Source organism: Rhinoderma darwinii, chromosome 2 (assembly GCF_050947455.1).
Source record: "Rhinoderma darwinii isolate aRhiDar2 chromosome 2, aRhiDar2.hap1, whole genome shotgun sequence".
Lineage (NCBI taxonomy): Eukaryota > Metazoa > Chordata > Amphibia > Anura > Rhinodermatidae > Rhinoderma > Rhinoderma darwinii.
Window position 1 is genome coordinate 216022207 of NC_134688.1, and position 21348 is coordinate 216043554.

A 21348-nucleotide genomic window follows, 5' to 3' on the forward strand; every position below is an offset into this window, starting at 1 on the left:
AATCGGCATGTAGTGTGCAGCGTGGCAGAGAACCGCTTGGCCACGTGCCACGCTAACACCGCACAGCCACTACGTCTATGGGCAACCAGGTGTGGATTGTACAGGGAGGGGAAGTATATAAGCAAGATTCTACTTCTCTAATATTATTATTATTTTTTTAATTCACTCCTGTTAGTGGATTTTAAACTGTACATATAGAAGCACCCTAATACTTTAGAGGAAAAAAAATAAAAAATACAGGAAATTAATTTAACAAAATTTTGCACGCTTCGACAAATCAACAAAGTGCCACATATTTAATTGTATTTAAATAGATTGTCAAGTTTAGAAAACTCATTTTCAAACACCCTAGTAGAGAATTCTCAGTAATAGAGGAATGGAAGGGGGGAGTCCAGCTTTAGGACCCTCATCTGTTAAGGTCCTTTTACACTGGCCCATCGGGAAGAGCAGTCAGTGTGGGTTTATAGGGTTTGCAACAAGAGCTCATATGCCCTTTAAGATCCAACATTTAATTAAAGTAGTATACAATTCATTAGAAGAGGACTGCTGTATGAAGCACGCTGTGAGAGCATCAACATGGGTTCACATTTCGGAATTCTTACATTGAAACATGCTACTAGTTTATGGATCATTGGATCTCATAATTCTGAACAGAATTGGAGTAAAAATGATGTGAATGTAATTTTCTGTTTCAGAACATAGTCTTTAGATCAAGGACGTCCCAGCAAAGGAATAAACTAACAAATTCAATGGAAAAAGCTGTGTGTCATATGTTCTTAAAAAATTCCTTTGTTGTAATTTCTGTAAATTGGCTTTACATATGTGGGAAGTTAACGGCCCAGAAAATAATCTCTTACCTTCGTGCAGCATCAAAGTTGCTCTTCACAAATTCATTAAATGGACGCATGTGCTCCTCCTTTGTAAACAAGACGTGATTGGCAATACTTTGGAGGATCTGCATTACAAAATTATTAGTGTAGATATATTCTGAACATCGAAGTACAAATTTACTGTTGATCCAGTATATTGTACCGGCATATACCCGTCAGTCCATGCCCAAATTGGAGCTCACAATCTAATATCCCTGTCTCAAACTCACACACAACTTGGGCCAGTTCCATAGGAAGCCAATGTACCTACCAGCATGTTTTTGCTGTTAAAATATTTGTAAAAAATAATTATTGACCTGCAACATACTAAAAGACAAAGTTACAGATAAAGCTGGACCAGGTCAATGTATTGGTATTACACTACTCATATCGCAGGAAAACCTAGGAGCAAACCTACAAACATTTATGCATGTCATTGCTGAATGCCATTTATTCACTTTTTGGGCAACATTCTACTTACTGTACTCGACTATAATCATGGCTAGTCAACAAAATGGGGGATCCTGGGAAGTGTGATTAGTATTTTATCCCCTTAATGACTAAGATAATTTGACCAAATTAATGTTTTTGTCTCATCTAATTCAGTCTGCCATAACTTTATTATTATTGTATTATTATATCTACATAGCTGTTTGAGGCCTTGTTTGTTTTTGCAGTATGGGATGTAGTTTGTTTTTTTAGACGTCATTTGGGGTACACGTATAAAAGACAATTACGCATCAGTATTTTTTTATTATATATTTACACCATTTACCTTCATTACCAAAATAATTCTATTGTACGGATCATTATGAGAATTTATTTGTAAACAAAATCATGCTTATCGTATTTTTTTATTTTATTTTGCATGGCTTTATATTCATATGGCAGGCTTTCACTTAGACATATTTCTCTACATGTCGTTAACATGGTCTGTACATAAAAAATGCAAAGACATCTGTTGCCATCACTGTCAATAATATTTGACAGCACTGGTGAAGGGGGTTCCTTTGTCAGCAACATGATCATCATTGTACGTGATGCAATTACATTAGTGCTGAGGGCAGAATTGAAATTTAAACTTATATGGATGGGTTCACACGTCGAAATCAAATCGCTATTTTTTTGACCACGATTTGCAACCAAACCGTGCCATTCTGCTGCGGTAAACTGCTGTGAACCCAGCTTATGAAGGAATTCACACGCCGCAGACTTATAGAATAGATTTTACCCTTTGCAATGCAATAGGTTAGATCCGCGTTCCGATCAGTGTCCAATCCGCGAGATGTTTGAACTCAGCCTAAGTATAGTAAGGCTCAAGATTTATTAGTTCCTTTAAAACAGCACAAATTTGACTTCTTAAGGCAGGATGCCAACAGTTTATTGAAAAGGTCCGGTGTGTCAATATTAGCATTCTATGACAACATCTTGGGACATTTCTAGAATATTTCCTACAAATGCATGACTGAATTTTATTTTAATTAAATATATATCACATAGTAACTGATAATTGACCAATGTAAACATTAACCTTTACATTTTCACCCCCTTTTGATATATAGTGAAACCTCTGAGCCGACCACCCGAAATTGCACAGGAAAATTATCTTTTATGGTGGTGGTCCTCAAAGAATAAGGCACACAGAATGCAGATTTAAGGTCGATTCACAAGTTGTGTTGCATCAAATCGCTTGCAAAAACACATGCAGTTTTCGGCTGCGGTGTGAACGGACCCTAAAGTGTGCAATGCAGTAAGCAAACATGTACAGCCCATGAATAAGCAACCATCTCATTCTTAGTCCTCAGCATGGCTCCCCATCTCATCCCCTGATCCCAAGCATGGCTACCCCTCTGATTCTTAGTACCTGGCATGGCTCCTCTCTTGTGACGAAAACCAAACGTTGTCTCCCTTTTATTCCTAGTCCCCAGAGTGGTCTCCCTTTCATTTTTAAGTCCCCAGCATGGTTCCCCTCTACATCTTGTTCCCAGCAAGGTTCCCCTCTTGGTCCCCAGCATGGCGTCCCTCTAATTCCTGGTCCCCATTAGCGCTCCCCCGCTCATTCCTAGACCCCAGTCTTCCTGGTCTCCTCTTGCTGTTTGGGGTCTGGTGATGCGGCGCACACCCACATCCAGATTTACAGCACATGTAAATTCAATTTGTGGACTTTTCAAAGAGGTTCTCACTGATAAATTTGCTAAAAAAAAATTGTCTTTGGTCAAAATAGGGGGTGGTCTGCTTATAGAGGGGCAGCTTTGATAAACTATACTGGCAGTAAAAATGAGTCACTGAAAAACTAGGTCTAGTTGGGGGAAGTTTTCTCAAAGGGGTGGCATTCTGGCGAAGTTTCTCTATACGTTGTACAACACACAAGAAAATTTAAAGAAACTAAATCTATCTACCAAGTATAAATTCTTTCCATAATTTACCTGACATTAAAAAGGAAGAATGTGTCAATAATATCCCATAATGAAAGCTTTACATACGCTGTACACATAATAAAGCAAAGGGATACCTTAGACATTAACTTCAAGCCACGTTCAATTCTTGGTGGTGGCTTCTTGTCCAATATCCCGGCTTCATAAGGAGACACAATGGCCGGATTAATGAACCTAAGGAACATGGCACTTCCAACTGCACCAATGCTGTTCTGTGGAAATCTCTGGCTTACAACCTGCGAGACAAGATATTGAAATTTTTGTAATATTTAGAAAGAAGAGGAAAACTGAATAGTGTAGCAGTCACGGCTGGCTTTTCAAAATTGTAAACAATTATTTAAAGTAAAAGGATTGTAAAATGTTCTCACATTACCTTGAAGGAATTTCTAAACATGGTGGATCATGTATATTGATGTACACAAGCCATAGTGCAGTTAATAAGCAGGTATCATTTAGGATTTCTACTAATGAAATGCAGTGAAATTAGTTAGCTAATAGAGCTATCAACATAAAATAGTTAATGAGTAGCTGCAATTTGAGCAAACTTTTAAAATGTCAGAGACATATCAGTAGTTTGGATTGGTGGGTGTCCAGGTGCGGAGGAACCCACCGTCACTGAAAGGAAGGTGAAGAAGCACTCAGCAGAGCGCACTGCATCTTCGGCTGTGATCGGCGCTTCTCGTTCGGCTGAAGATGGCTCACATAGAAGTTCTATGTCAAAACGTTGGACAAAAATGTTCATTTTTCCTAAAGGATAAAGTTCAAGATGCCATTTTTTTCCACGATTTTATCCAATTGTAGCAAATAAGGGAAAATTCATTAACACTACAGTAGAAGTGTGTCGTGTTTAAAAAACACTAGTATGTTCTGGGGGGAAAAAAAAGCAGTTTTTAAGAGCCTAGTGTGACTGGGGCTTTACACTTCAACAATCTTTCTACTGTAATACTTTTTGCCTGAAACATACACGTGAACACATACTAACAGTAAGGCCAGGATCACACAGCGTTTTATCGAAGATTTTGAGCCAAACACAGGAGTGGATGTAAAAGAAAGCAGATGCATCAATCTTTTTACACCATTCCTTCCTCTTGGATCCACTTCTGGGTTTGCATAAAAAACCTGAGGAAAAAAAAACTGCACCAAAACGGTGTGTGTGATCCTGGCCTAAAAGGTCTTGTAAGATAGCTGAAAATTTCTACAGAGGTCTCTAAAGCTGCCCGAAGGTATGACATTTCTATTGGTGGACATTGCCTTTATTTATAGGATATGTCCACAACCTCTTGTCTTGGGTGACTGGCAGACCATCCAATAAAAGTCTGTCACTAGAAGATTTCACAAGTTACATTTGAACCAATCCAGTTGTTTCCCGAGAAAAGCTGTGCCATAAGTATCTAGCAGCTACTTATTATGTTCTCATCATAAAAAACGGCCAATAAGCCTACTCAAATGGGCCTGTTATGGGTAACCGCACCAGTTTTAATACAGCTCTCCAAAAATGTGTTAGGTTTAGTAGTTTTATAGTGAAGCGTTGATAGGTTTAACAAAAAAAAAACAAAACCGGAAAAAATACAAAACATAAAAATGACAAATAAAACAAATCTTATAACATATCTGAGACAGTTTAACAATAATTAGAATTTTATAGATCCGGAGGAGTTATATAATTATTGCCGCTTATCTTTCTAATCACAGTCTTACTCAGCTGTTCAGAGAACATAATCTCACTTCAGAACCTATCAGTTATTTGCAAAATTTGGAATTTCCACAGAAAGATTTATAGCTTTGCAAACATCTTTTCATGTAGCCTCTGCCCCCTTAAACATGGCATTAAAATCCAAGAATATCAGAATGCTGGTTGGATCAGGGGCGCATTTTAATCTATGGAAACTTTTACCACAAGATCCAAAAACCCTAACAAAATATAAAGTAATGTAAACCTAAAGGTGCTCATACACAACATTAAAGTCATTCAAAACTGCAGATTTTGGCCATTTCGGCAGACAGTTTGCAAACCTAACGCAAATGATCCCTCGCGATGGCCAACGGCAGATTTATATCTGCCTAAACTGTGTTGGGCCAGGTTAGAAAAGTTTGTACGTGGTCGGGCAAAACTACAAATGTGTTGAACTTGGCCGATCACTTGCCAATATGCAATGGCCCCAGTAAGTCCGTTTTTCAGTTGCTGTTGGATCTTTTGTACAAACAATTTCATGGACGATTGATTGGCCACATTCTGGTTGATTAAAGTGCTGTGCCTATGGCCAGATGTAGATTTAAAAAAATATATATAAAAAAAAAAGCACAAAAAAAACAAAAAATATTTTCCACTAAACATAAGTTTAAGAAGAATCAATACAAAAATGTTTATATTAACCCATTGGTCGACATCATATGTACAGTTGTGTCATCAGTGCATTGTCAGAATATGGCGCGGTCTCAGGAGTAGAGCCCGCACTATATGCAGTGGGTGCTGGCTGTTTCAAACAGCTGACAACCGCATGTAATGGATGTGGGAGTTAACTCAGATCCAAGTGGGTTAAACCATTCAGATGTCGTGGTGAAGTGACCATGGCATCTGAGCGGTATGACAGAGGGAGAGGGCTTTGTAATTGGGCTCCCTGTTGCTCTCCCTGACCAAAACTACAACAAATGAAAGTGATTCAGGTAAACAAAAAAAAGTGATGCCCACTAGCACAGCTCTACAGCACCTCTCCTCTGTTCATAGCAACAGTGGGGATTTTAAATACACTGCCATTGCTCTCCTCTGAGGGTATGTTCACATGTAGTCGATTTGTCAAAGTAATTGACAAAACGAAAAATATACCAGAATAAAATTATTTCTGCATCTTATCTTACAAACATCATTCAGATGTATGGAATATCTGTAATAATCTGCCACATGTGAACGTACCATTATACTTCATATGTTCCAGTACATTGTTCAATTAACTACTGATTCCTTGTTTGATGGAAGGACACAAAAAAAAACCAAAAAAAAACAAGAACAATAATAATAAAAAGCTGTGGAAGAAAGTGAACTTCATATATTTATGTTATATTACATTTAGTTTAAATGTTAAAATAGATCCTGCACTTCTAGTATACAATGACACAGATACAGTATATACAACTACTTACCTTAGTGTTAGTGCTGAAAAAAAAACCTCAAGTAAAAGCTACAGAATAAAGTCAATGGGAAATCTCGGAACACTTTACAAATTTGTTTTTAAAGAAAGGTTGTGTTTTAGAAAGAACAAGCTTTAAATCCCAAAGCATCTAGAAAGTAGCAGTCACAGCAATCCCTCAAGTCTAGAGACAATACAAACCCTCCCCATTATTTAAGATCAATGCTCCTCAAGCAGTAAAGCCAAAAGTTAAACAAAAAAGAAAATCTAAACTTAAAACGCTCACGCAGAAAAGTCGCAAAACGCTATAGAATTTCAGTGTGTTAATTGAAATGAAAGCTATTCTGTGCCAGAATTAGTAGAATGATTTTGACAGTGAAGAACTGGAGGCTGGAGTGAAGATGTTTTAATAGCGGAAATATATAGAACATAAAAAGGTTTGTATAGGTTTATTTCTGGTTCCAAATAGTCAATTTTTGTGTATTTGGGGACAAAATGGCTGATAGAAAGTTCTCCAGACTTACTGATTTTTTGTTTTCCTTTTTTTCTTTAACGGTAGCTTTATTCAGTAGGGAATGGCAAGTTGCCTACAGGACAGAGATGAGCACAAACAAGTCACAGCACCAACTACACATAGCAAAGTAAATAAAATAAAAACTGAATTAATGGAAAAAACACAATGTGGACTCGCACATACAACTTCACAGAAAAGAATGCAACACATAGTAATGGAATACAGATCATGAAATTGTGTTTGTTTTTTTTTCTCGTACAGCTCCCAAAATCAGTTCTACTATTTCTGGTATCCCTCATTTTAAAAACCAACCAGCCAAAAGGTAAATGTATTAAATGGAATCAATTTTAATAACACTGTAAAAAAAAAAAAAAAGAATATAGTTTGATTTTTATAGTTGATATCAAAAGCCTTTTAGTAGCAATCACACAGAGGAAATTGGAGGACTGACTAAATGAAAAAATATATTGAATAAAAAAATTAAAAAAACAAACATTGGCGAATCTTACTTTGGACAGTTTATGGTTTAAAAAGAGAGACCATATTATAGAAAACCTCAACAAAAATTGTACGTGCATTGATTTTTTAAATCTCCTATTATACCTCTATGTTACAAATAATCTGTCTCTTTTTGGTATGTGTTTTTTAGTATATTGCCAGATATGTACGTACGACTTTGTTCTGAGCTTACAAACAGTTCATATAAACTTACAATCTGCATTAGAGAAGTGTGACTGCTGTATGTAGACTATTGATTGTAAATCCACAATGTAGTACCACAGCACTAAAGACAAAAGTATTGTAAATTGGCTCATTCGGTTAAGGAACAGATTAAATACGTGACCATCTATGAATCAATGTGTTCGGTTGATAAATTATATTCCTTATTTGACATGACATCCTGAAATTCACCTCTGGTCACATCAGAGCCTCAGGCTGTCGATCACTTTCTCCCCATACTTTATACTGAAAGTCTTCATGTTCAGACTGGCTCCAGTGTATAAGCCCAAGCTGACCACATGCTCTGCAGGAAGTGTATTGACAGCCAACGTCCATTACATCCAAATGAAATAGAACGAGTACTAGACCATCAGGTAACATCCAGATACAGATTTTGGCTGATGAGCCTCAGCAAGGAGTAAGCCCGGAAGTTTGCTTTAATAGATAGGGAATGTGCTATGTATGGGGAAATCTCTGCAACCCATCAAGACAACTATTATAAAAACATATATGATTAATAGAGAACATACACAGGCAAAAAAAAAAAAAAAAAAAGGGAGGGATGTTTAGTGTCAAATGTTTCACAGCATGACAAGGCTCTTCATATTGGACTGGAACTTGACTAAAGCGCACTCCAGTTCACAAAGAAACATTGAAAATAATGTGCATGCTAGGCACAGTCAAAAATGAAAAAGAAATAAAAAAGAAAAGGCAAAATAAGATAATCTAGACAGCCTGCACACCCAAAGTTTCTACTAAACAAAGCTCACTATAGAGTTAAAGGGAATGGACCACGTTTCAGGTTTTTTTACTAATTAAAACCAGACCGTGCAAACTGTTTTTTTGTTGTTTTTTTAAAATGGGGATTTATTTTTCTGTACATGATTATGGGGTCGGTCAGCTTGTCGGAGAAGCTGCTCTGCTCTGTTAACAGCATTCAAAGAAATGCCTTGCAGCAGCCACAGACCGTAGGAACCTGTAGTCGGAGATGACTCATTGACTTCTATGGGAAAGTGTTGTATGCATGCTCTGGACATGTGCTGAGGTCACTATGCAGGGAGGTAGAGGAGGGGAGCGGTGTCCATCATCTATTGTAAATGGTGGAGCCGGTTATTTGCCTCCAGCTTTATAACAAGATTTTTGGATTAACCGTAAAAACCTATATCTATTTCTCGTTGATTTCATTGAGGGACACACCAACATAAGTATATACTCCTGCCATTAGGAGGCCACACTCTGTAGGAAAGAGTCTTTGCTCGGCTCATGCAGGCCAAACTCTTGCCACAGGCACTGGCTAATTCAATTTGTCTTCCCCCTTGAGTGAAAAGACCACTCTCCTAAATCGAGTCTCATGGTGGAGAAAATCTGCGGCCCAATGGTCCACTCCGGGTATGTGGACCGCTGACAGCGCTGAAATAGGTTGCTGCACCCACAGCAGGATCCAAGAGGAGTCCAAAAATGTTGCCCAACTCCGGGTGCCGCCATATTGGTTCAGAGAAGCAAACACAATGGAGTGGTCTGGATCCTGAGCGGCCGACCCTGAAGAAGAGTCCAGTGGGAGAAGGCTAGGAAGATTGCCCTCAATTGCAACAGCTTGATCTGCAAGGACTTTTCTTCCTGCGACCAAATTCCTTGAGCTGTGTGAAGACCAAAAACTGCACACCACCTGGACAGACTGGCATCCGTTGACATGACCAGTCACCAGAAGGGTGGAAAAGACCAACCCATGGAGAGGGCCAGTGAGGTCAACTACTTTCTCGCAACACCTGATGGACCCGAGCGGAAGAATAAAATTGTCCAGCAAGTCCTGAGTCCCACTATAAAAGGATTGCCCAAACTGTGCATATGGAACCACCTCGAAGGTCAACACTATCCTGCTAAGCACTCGAATGCAAAAAAAAAGGATAGATAAAAGGAGTGCCCTGGCTGAGAACAGCATCCTTCATTCGAATGGAGGCTAACTTGTACACAGGAAGAAGGACCCTTGCTGTGCTGGTGTGGTGTGCCATTCCAAAAGAATCCATGCTCTGAATTGGGACCAATGAGAATTTTTCCATTCTGATGATCCAGCCGAAACCTCTCAAAGTATCCAGAGAGATCTGAAGATTGTCCTCTCTGCAGGGTGCCTTCATCAAAAGGTTTTCCAGGTAAGGGATGACAGTGACTCCCCTAGCATGGAGAAATGCCACGAGAGTTGCAAGTACCTTGGCGAAAACCCGAGGAGACGTGGCGAGCCCATAAGGGAAATCGACTAATTTGAAATGTAGAGCACCCACCGCAAAATGAAACATTGGTGGGTCCTTGCGATAGAGATATGAAGGTATGCATCCCGAATGTCAATAAAAGAATTGTAAATGTAAAGTTATGCATCTGGGTACCAACAACCTGCATGCATCATATGTCCTAGGGGGAGCTACACTGGGAGAGTCACTTGTTGAGAAGTATCTGGGTGTACTTGTAAATCATAAACTAAATAACAGCAGGCAATGTCAATCAGCTGCTTCAAAGGCCAGCAAGATATTGTCGTGTATTAAAAGAGGCATGGAGTGGCTTCCGGTTCCGGCGCTGGGATGTGAGGACGGCGTGAGGTGAGCTCCCGAGACCCGATCCCCCGAACCTCCGCCGCCACACACACCCGCAAAATAAACCTACCTCGGCAGTTAGCTGGAGGCACGGTGAGAGGGCACAGATAGTGCATGGAGCGGTACCTCCTCAGGAGCGGCAGCCGCGAGAACACCCGTCCGTCCGGACACACGAGGCAGGGAGAGGAGATATCCAAGATGGCGACATTGCAGCATGCCTCTCCGCCGGGCAGCAGGCCACAGAGTCCAGAGCCCCCTGTAGAGAAAATATCACAGCCGGAGGTGGCAGAGCTGGATTATAGGAGATTGGCGATAGAAGTTGCCACACATCTAGCTCCCGACATCAAAGATTCGCTGGTGGCTACGGTAACAACGACATTGCAGAAACTGCAAAATGAGGTTACGTCACATGGTACACGGCTGGATGAACTGGAGCAACGAGTCGGCCTTATGGAGGATGAATCAGCGGGGGAACACACGCACATCCAAGGCCTATTGAAAAACAACTCCAGGCTCAGAGACCGCCTGGAGGACTTGGAAAACCGCTCCAGGAGGAACAACCTCAGAATTGTCGGCCTACCTGAGCACATAAAACCCCAGCACTTACAGGGGATATGCGAAACGGAGCTTCCAGAAGCCCTAGGCCTGAACAGGTCTTGCAGAGTGGAGAGAGCGCATCGGGTCGGCCCACCGGGCGCAGTAAAGGCCACCACAGGAGAACCGCACAACAGGCCACGTCAAGTGATTATGCGATACCTAGACTACAATGACAAAGAGGAACTCTTGCGAACCTTTAGGAATCGAAATACACCATTACAGCTTCGAGGAGCTAAAATAATTTTATTTGCCGACTACTCTGCAGATGTCACGCGGAGACGGAGATCATTTGGAGGAGTATGCACTACTTTATACAAGAGCAAAGTTAAATTCCAGCTGCAATACCCGGCAACATTGAGGATTACAAGACCAGACGGTTCTGTCAAGGTTTTTCACACTCCGGAGGAGGCGACGCTCTTCGTGGACAAGATGGTGAGACATGAGAACTCCGACGTAACAATAGCGAACACCCGGCAGAGCTCAACGACAAAGAAAAAGACCTCGCTGGACCCAGCATTAGCACGGGACAGTTCCTGGTCCTCCATTGCCCGGGTTCCATCACCCAAGCAACAACGCACAGAGTCCTCCAAATCCTTGCAAGGATCCCGCATTGATAGGATGATGGAGGCGCTACCGGACTGATGAGTATAACTTGCAATTTGGAGGGTGTATACATGTCTCATGTCACGCACAAATGTGGTTTTACTGTGGGGCACGAAGGCTAGACATATAAGGCAATATAATTGTATCTAAAGGGTAGGATATTGTACATTAATGACACCCTGGCAAAAGGAATGGTCCAGAAACACCCGAGGGTCATTAAAATCACAAAAATAAGGAGGGGGGGGAGGGGGAAGGGCCTTCACCCAGAAAAAAGTGAAGTCAGGCATACCAATATGACGCGAGACACACAAGAGAGAGTGTGGATTTTGCTGGTCGGGTATTATGTTGATACTGGTTATAATACTGTTTTTTTACTGTTTGCACATGAAAATGTTATGGGTTTAGGAGCAACGTGGAGCAGTAACCTCCGAGCAGCCACCATAGGATCGGGGCGCACATGCCCGGAAATAGATATACAAAATAACTCAAATTCGATCCTTATAGAGAAATTTAGAATATGCAAGTGACCTCATGGAATGTTAAGGGGCTCCGTTCCCCCAATAAACGGATGATGGTTCTTCGTCACCTAAAAAAATTACACACTGACATCGCTCTCCTACAGGAGACCCATTTGGAGGAGAGCGACTTCCACCGCATGAAAAAAATGTGGGTGGGTGCAGTTTACGGCTCTTCAGCTTGTGGTCGTAAAGCAGGTGTACTCATTTTGATCAATAGAAATATGGTACACAAGGTACTACGCACAAATTCCGACTCGGCAGGCCGCTTGCTCCATGTCGTTCTTGACACTCCGTGTGGGGTCCTAAGCATATACAACATCTACGGACCCAATGATGATAACGTTAAATTTTATAATGATTTGGAAAGGGCGTTGCTAACAGATGATATCCCACATAAATTGGTAGGGGGTGATTTCAATTCTGTCCTAGACCACAGAGAGGATAGGAGGTCACACAAAATTCAAGAGCTGGGACCCATCTTTGCAGGGACCCCCAGAAAGCACGATAGGGTATTGGGACCTTTATTAGAGAGCACTCATCTAATAGACGCATGGCGGGAGGGCAACCCGGACGCAAGGGAATTCACACACTATTCGCATTCTCAGCAGTCATGGTCAAGGATAGATTACATTTTCATATCGGCACCCTTGAGGCAACGAATAGGAGTTTCTACTGTGGGGGACTTAGTGATCTCGGATCACGCACCTATAATGATATCCCTTCAAGAGGTGTACCCGAGAGGGACAGACTTTATTTGGCGCTTTCCGGCTCATCTAGCGCTAGATGATACATTCAAAAGACAGTTGCAGGGATGGTGGTTGGAATACGCATCCGAGAATGACGGGCACAGGGATAATACCTCCCTCTTTTGGGACACAGCGAAGGCAGTATTGAGGGGTAGGATTCTCGCTTACTCTGTAAGCAAAAAAAGGGAAATAGCAAGACAATTTAAAGCAGCAAGCAGTGCGTTGAGGTCAACATACACAACATATCTCTCCCAACCAACGGAGGGTAATAGACAAGCCTGGGTACAGGCCAAACACAACTTTGATGAGTGGACCTCCCAGAAAGAAATAACCCGCAATTACGAGTTTGAGGCAACAATACACAGATTTGGAAATAAGGCGGGAAGATTGCTAGCAAATGTAGCTAGGGGACAACGCCCGGCACAACACATAGCCAAACTTAGGGACCACACGGGACAAATCACGGGAGATCCTTCACATATAAATTCCATTCTGGCCAGATTCTACGAGGAGCTGTATTCCGATGAATCAGTCTCACCGTTAGAGGCTACACTCCTGGACAGCACCACTCTTCCTGTCATCTCAGAGGATCAACTGCAAATACTGAATGCGCAGGTTACTAGGGAGGAGGTAGATAGGGCTATCAGAAACCTGAAAAACTCCAAAGCCCCAGGCCCAGATGGCTTCTCAGGAGAATTTTACAAAGCTATGAGAGAACAGGTGACCGAAACCCTGGTTTCGCTCTTTAATAATGCCCTGGGTAGTGAAGGTCTGCCACCATCGGCAAACACGTCCTATATCAAACTTCTGTTGAAACCAGGAAAAGATCCCCTGCTACCAGGGTCTTACCGACCCATATCCCTGATAAACGTCGATGCGAAACTTCTCTCTAAAATCATAGCAAATAGACTAGCGGATATAATGCCGCACCTCATAGCTCCTGAGCAGGTGGGGTTCATTAAGGGGAGATCGGCGGTCACCAATATTAGAACGGTATTGGCGGTGCTAGACAGGGTGCAGCACAGTCCAGGACAGGGGGAACACCCAGCACTGCTTTTGCTGGATGCTGAAAAAGCATTCGACAACGTCAGATGGAAGTGGCTGGATGCGGTTTTGGACAGAGTAGGGATTACCGGGGCTTTTCGAAACCTACTGCGACACATTTATAAGTCCCCTAATGCTAGGATCTGCACCACAGGGTTTCTATCTCAGCCGTTCCGCTTATATAAGGGCACAAGACAAGGCTGCCCGCTGTCTCCATTGCTGTTTAATCTGGCATTGGAGCCACTGGCAAGACATTTGAAATCTTCAGAGGTATTCAGAGGCATCTCGGTGGGGGAAATGGAGGTTAAGGAAACACTGTTCGCAGATGACATACTTTTATTCCTAGCAAACCCCTCACGGGACGTTCCACGGGTATTTCAGACGCTACGTGACTTTGGGGAATATTCAGGATATAAAATTAATTATTCAAAGTGCCAACTGCTAGATTTGGGACCGAAGGAGGGTAGTCATGGTCGACTATTGGATGCTCTAGATGTGGAGATAGTGCGGTCACAGATCACGTATTTGGGCATCAAGGTGGGGCGAGCACCTAGCTCCCTATATGATCTAAATTATCCCCCTTTGATACGGGACATACAGGCGGATCTTCTGAGGTGGCACGGACTGCCCCTTTCACTCCTGGGAAGATGTGCCTTGGTCAAAATGTCGGGATTTGCAAAACTACTATACCCTCTACAAACCATTCCATTACTAATCAAACACGGGGATATCAATACACTAAATTCGTCCTTCACTAAATTCATATGGGGGGGAAGAAAACCGAGAATAGCACTGGCAAAACTTATGTTAAGAAAAGAAGAGGGGGGCATTAACTTCCCTAACATACGGGGATACAACCTGGCATGCTTGAGCAGACACTTGCTGGATTGGCAACAAGGTACCGGATGCCACTCCAACATTAACCTAGAAAGGCAGCTAGCAAAACCATGGGATCTTATGGCTTTAGTGCATACAGCCTTTGCGTCCCTGCCCACTAACATTAAGAGATCGGCCCTACTGCGGGATACCATTATTACATGGAAAGTATTGCGTAAGCATTATGGTCTTCCATATCGCATTTCAAAACACATGCCTATATGGAGACATCCAGATTTGTGGGCGGGAAGGCATAGTCAGCTACTCCAGAGATGGAGAGAGAGAGGGATAGCGACTCTGGGTGACATGTTCCAGGAACAGGAAGGGAGATGGCTGACCCTGCAGGAAATACAGACAAAGTACAATTTTGACCATCCCCAACATCTACAATATTATCAAATATTATCTTCATGCAAAGCGAAACTGGCGGACATATCCGACGAGACCCACCCCAACCTGTTTGACTCATGGTTCCTAAGCACACACCACAGGTCCATATCGCAACTGTATAACACCCTAAAGCCAGTGCTATTAAAGGTGACACCAGCTCAGGCATTTATGAAATGGGAAAAGCTATTTGGCTTGCCTAATATTGCCAAACATGTGGAAATGGGGTTGGTGGATCTCAGAAAACATATAACAAACGAGAAATGGAGAGAAACCCACTTAAAAATCCTCCATCATGCCATATATGCGTTCACCTTGCCCCCTTCCATAACTAAACCAGATAGAAAGACTTCATGCCCGAGGTGTGGATCACCTCGCACAGACATGTACCATGGGTTTTGGGCATGCACCAAAATACAGCCATTTTGGAAAGAAATGACATCTTTAGTGCAACAAATAAGCAGATTTAAGGGGCTCCTGGGGCCAATGGAAGTTCTTTTACATGTCCAGCATGATGGAGGGTCAGATGACACAGAAGTAACCCACTTGCCCCCCATTACACATGCGGCATTGATGGTGGCAAAACGATGCATACTCCAGAAATGGTTGGTACCGGATATCCCGCAATCAAGTGAGGTTGTACAGGGGATGAAAAACCTATTCTATCTAGATAGAATGGATGTTCTAAAACACAAAGATGCACAAGGGGGGAAATTTTTTGGGAAATGGAAATTATTCATAACAGAGCATTTCTCGGGGGAGGAGATAAGCAAAATGATCGATCCATTCACGGGATCACCTTGGTACCTGATAGAGGATCTCAAGGGCACCTTAGGAGTGTTGAGAACACGTAGAACATAATATCTATAACTTTGAAATGATATCTAGGCCAACTCGGTTAGGAATGTAGCTTCATGTGGCTCCAGTTTAGGTTATTCATGTTTATACTTATATTAAATAAGTTTTGTATGCATTGTTTCTCAGGGATATTCATTGTTAACGCTGTTCACCAAATGTTATGGAAATTTCTGTAATGACCTTCAATAACTGTCACATAATGATGTAAACAACTATGAGCTTAGTGTCATTGTAGGAATGTGATTTTCATACCATCAGCAATAGGTGACTATATTCCTGTAACAGTTTATTGCATATTATGTTATGTGAAAAATTTTCAGAAAATCAATAAAAATATGTTTTAAAAAAAAAAAAAAGAGGCATGGACTCGCGGGACAGGGATGTAATATTACCACTTTACACAGCATTAGTAAGGCCTCATCTTGGAAAAAATACAAAGAAGAGCAACAAAGCTAATAAGGGGCATGGAGAATCTCAGTTATGAGGAAAGATTAAAAGAATTAAACCTATTTAGCCTTGAAAAAAAGACGACTAAGGGGTGACATGATTAACTTCTACAAATATATTAATGGCACATACAAAAAATATGGTGAAATCCTGTTCTATGTAAAACCCCCTCAAAAAACAAGGGGGAACTCCCTCCGTCTGGAGAAAAAAAAAGGTACAACCTGCAGAGGCGACAAGCCTTCTTTACTGTGAGAACTGTGAATCTATGGAATAGTCACCGCAGGAGCTGGTCAAAGCAGGGACAGTAGATTGCTTTAAAAAAGGCTTAGATAATTTCCTGGAACAAAAAAATATTAGCTCCTATGTGTAGAAATTTTTACCTTTCCTTTTCCCATCCCTTGGTTGAACTTGATGGACATAAGTCTTTTTTCAACCGTACTATCTATGTAACAGTCTGGGAAAACAGAGAGAAAGAATCTTCTAGGGGGAAACCTTAACTACCATCTTGTATCCCGTAGACACCACCTATCGAACCCAGGCGTCCTCCACCTGAGTGGTTCAGGTCTCCTAAAATGAAAGAAGTCATCACCCCCTGACCAATGCCGTTAGCGGGTAGAAACCTACATGCTGAAGGTGTCTTGTCAAAGGGGAGCTTCTGAGGCCTAGGCTCTGGCTGCAAATTCAGAAAGGTTTGAAAGAGGAGTCTGGTTTGTTCTCCTGTCTAGTCAGAAAATGATTTCCGCTAGCAGACATTGGGAAAGGAGCAAAAAACAGTGTGACTAGAGTGAAGGCCGTGTACGTGGATTTCGGTTCGGAGCTACAAGAGGGCTCTTATCGCTCTAGCCTCAGAAATAATCTTATTCAGGCGTTTACTAAAAAGTCTGCCACCCTCGAAGGGAAGGCCAATCAGGGCCTTCTTGGACACTTGATCTGCTGTCCAAGATCTCAGCCAAACTGAACACCAGATGGCAATAAAAGTAACAGAAGCATGGGCATTGAAACGGACTGCTTCTAGGGATGCCTCAAAAGGAAACTTTGAAGAATGAATAACCTGAGAAGCGAGTTCAATTAACTTCTGCTGCAGTGGTTCCGGTAGCATGCCACGATGCAGTTGCTTCCGGTAGTATGCCACAATGCAGTTGCTTTCGGTAGCATGCCACAATGCAGTTGCTTCCCCCACACTGAGAAAGCCTTGCTTACCCAGGCGGATGTTAGAGCCAGACAAAAAGCAGAACCTGAAACCACAAAAACATATTTAGCTTGAAAACCCAACCGCTTGTCCGGAGGGTCGCTGAGAGAAGCTGCCTCAGCCAGAGGAATAGTAGCGGTCCTTGATACTTTAAAAATAAGCTAATGAACAGAAGAGGATAAAGGCCACAATGAGACCAAATCCTTATGAAAAGTAAAACTATCTGCACATTTAGAAACAAGATGCCTGTCCAGATGTCTCCTCTCCCTGGTTATTAACTTCTCAAATTCGCTATGATGTGGAAAGCATAGCTTGTAGCGCTGCTGTAAGAGTGATTCCTCCTGCAAAGGGAAAATGGGATCATCCCTTGCACGCAAATTGTCTCTTGAAGGAAGCATTAATGCCTGACTAGCAGCTGATAACTGCGATTCTTGTTCTGAATCGGAGTCAGCAGACATGTGAGGAAAGAGACTGATCCACATTGGAGGCAACATGATCATTGAATACTGCAATAGGATACCCCTGGAAAGAGCTTGACGAGGAACAAGACCTGGTCAAGGCACCCCTACTCCTCTTATGGGATCTACTGCAAAAAGTAGACGAAGTATTATCCAACAGAAAGGAAGGAGAGCCTCTGAGCTCAGCGCGCAATCTGGGTAGGCAAACACTCCAAAGACTGAACCATGGATTGGGATAGTCTGGAAATATCCACCCTAGGGCCTAAACAAAAGACATCGCCCATTTAGTGGGTGCCACATCCCCAGGAGGGGGAACCATCTGGGAAGCCAGGGATAGCCAGTACTGCTGGCAGAATGGAGTAGGCTGGCTGCAAGCAAACTTTATCACAACCGCCACAGGCATAAAAAGCAGCCTTGCCCAACTGTATAGGCTGCTTGGTAACATCCTCCTGTGGAGAAAAAAAATCAAGGGAAAAGAAAACAAACGAGCAGAAACATCTAAAGAAAATAAACCTCTGGGTAAATACAATAAACAAGCAATACAGCCAAAAGGCTGGCCTACCAGAATCTTGGAGCGGTGTACCCCTATAAAGACAGGAGAGGGATGGCACCAGAAAATGAGTTGCAGCATGGATGAAATCCTCAAGACTTTCAAAATAGCGAATGAGGTAAAAAAAATTGTAGACATGCCCCCAAACCCCATCTCATGAAAAGGTCTTCCCCCAAAGCAGACACAAGGAGGGATTAGATTAGAAAGCCAGGCCGCAGCGACGGCCTTAGAGAAGGGACTCCCAGCACTTCCCCAGACAGAAGAAACAGTGGGGGGCTAGAACAAATTTGCCCTCAGGACTTCTTCGGGTGCACGCAGGGTCCCTTCCGCAGCAACCTCGCATATATAGTGGGGTATTATATGTACAGTTAGGTGAAACAGAGACGAGCACTCCTTGGTTTCCGGACACCCAGTTGACAAACTGTAAACTGGCTGAAAACGCACCTGTAGCTAAAAAAATAAATAAAAAATAAATAAAAAAATAGTAGCAGAACTAAGTATCAGGTCACGTGTCTGCCTTCCACGACACTAGGCTAAATACTGAATTAGCCATTGTCAGTGGTTAGGGTATGGCCTGCCTGGGCGGAGTCAAGATTATTTCCTACCATGGTGCGGTGTCCCCCAATGATTAACAAGAAAACCCATTTTCATTTGCCCTATAAGGACATATAACACTATAGAGGGAAGCTCCTGATCCAGAGCAGAGAGCGGCTAAGTATCAGCGGCTTCCAATCTGGCGGACCTGGCCCATCAGTTTAAATTTCCGGCATGTAATATTACATTTGCCCTGTAGTGGTCACAGGACTGTAGAACCCCCTAACAGTAACATCAAAATGTCTCTATTTATTTATGTTACTTCTAAAGCGCCCACATACTCCGCAGCGCTGCGTGGAAGTTGTCCTCACTCACTGTTCACAGTTGGGGCTCAAAATCTAAAATTACCTATCTTTATGTTTTTTGGAGTGTGGGAGGAAACTGGCATACCCGGAAGAAACTTATGCAAACACGGGGAGAACATACAAACTTCATGCAGATGTTGTCAAGGACCCCAGTGCTGTAAGGCAATAGTGCCCACGGAAAAACGCGAAAATGCATTTATTTATATTTACATTTCGATTTAAGTCTCAAGTAAATATAGCAAGTCAGGTTCTTAGGCCCATTTTAACCCCTTGGTGACAGAACGAATTTTAAAAATAACCCCCCCCCCCCTCCCCTTTATATGTTACAGTGGTCACAAATTCTTTTTTCCTCCTCAATGTAGCTGTAGGAAACATTGTATTTTGCATGAGACAAGTTCATGTTTTTTATAGGAACTGTTTTAGGGTAAATATAATGTTTTGACAAATAATTTTTTTAGGGGGGTGTGGAAGAAAAAAAACAGCAATTCTTTTATTGTATTTTTCCTACTTTTATGGCGTTTACAGCTTGATGTAAATAAAATGTTAACTTTATTCTACGGTTATGATGATATGTTTTATTACTTTTGCACGATAAAAAAAAAACTATTACGAAAAGGATTTCTTTTTCGTGTCACTGCAAGACCCAGGATAAACTGCACCTTAAAAATAGTGTTCAGTTGCAGCGTCTGCTGTTTTAACACTTTATAGGCATCTTAAAACAATACGTTGGTGAAACACATTCACTATTTTTAGTTCTACTACTTATGCTTTGGCTGAATTTATTTTTAATTTGGGAGTTCCGCCCTCTACTTATTTCAGGCACGCTATTTTACACATTAACACCAATGTTGGATAATTTAAGCGCATAAATGTTTGTTTTCATATGCCCAGATGTTTGCTGCCCCCTCCCAGCGGATTCATTCACTGCCCGTCACTGGATATATTCGTGGTAGAGTAATTGGTGACTATAAGCTACTACTTGTAGCAATTAAAACTATAACCAAACTGCAAAGAGTTGTCTGTAGTCTAGATTGTAGCGGTCTATTGAATTACCATACATATATTAAAGACTAGACTACTAAATAAATTATTTTGCTAATTATCGTAACAGATATTTTGCTTTTTGCTGCACAATACTAGTCCAAATCAACAGAGATTGTATTACAGGAAAGGATGATATTTAAGGACATAGTATTCATGTAATATTCATCACAGAAGGACTTGTTTAAATTCCCATGCCGACTCTATAGAAGTCTGCTATTTTTGAGCGGTCAGCAAAACGACACAGTTTCTGTTAACTCAATGCAACCATTGTTTGTCTGTACGGCCATAGTAACCCAGAAGAATTCTGTTTCGTGCAGCCATTTCCATGATTCACAGTATTTCAATAGCTATTAAAGCCCAGACATTTCATTTTTATTCTTAAGAAATGAATCTGAGGACTCCCACATAAAAAGCATACCTACATGTTTTGTCGGTGTAAAAAATATGTATACACGATTCTTTTTGCCATTGTCCATATTGTAATCTACTCTCCAGCTCGACAAACAAGTCGTTTTAACCCTATCTCCTGGCGATCATGGATATTTAAAATAACAAAATATTAAGCCATCTATATATTTTATATATACGTAAATACATTAAGGACTCCCCAACCCCCCCCCCCCCCATTTTCCTAATATTGCAATTTTAACTAGAGGTAACTTGGAAGTTAAAGAGGCTCTGAAGACAAATCATACCCATGAAGTTTCCATTTATAAGAATGAGGACATCGATAGAACACATTATTCCAAGGACTAGAAGGCAGAATGCAGGAAAGAAAATAGAAGCTCCCTGCTCGACAGAGTGGTTTAAGGGTTCATCTGTACCCTCTTTCAGTCACAGGGTCACATGTAAACTACCTGGTTGTCCTGGGATGCACCCATACATTT

At 41.7% G+C, this 21348-nt stretch overlaps 1 protein-coding gene across 1 annotated transcript in view; it reads right to left on the reverse strand.

The window, feature by feature from the left end:
- NF1 (neurofibromin 1) overlaps window positions 1-21348 on the reverse strand; it is a 191913-nt gene that overhangs the window by 85992 nt on the left and 84573 nt on the right. The window contains exons 30-32 of the mRNA XM_075852828.1: window positions 6954-7016; window positions 3382-3540; window positions 858-955 (exon numbers count right to left, since the gene is read on the reverse strand). Coding sequence (XP_075708943.1) covers window positions 858-955; window positions 3382-3540; window positions 6954-7016 — 320 coding nt within the window. The remainder of the gene's footprint in view (window positions 1-857; window positions 956-3381; window positions 3541-6953; window positions 7017-21348) is intronic.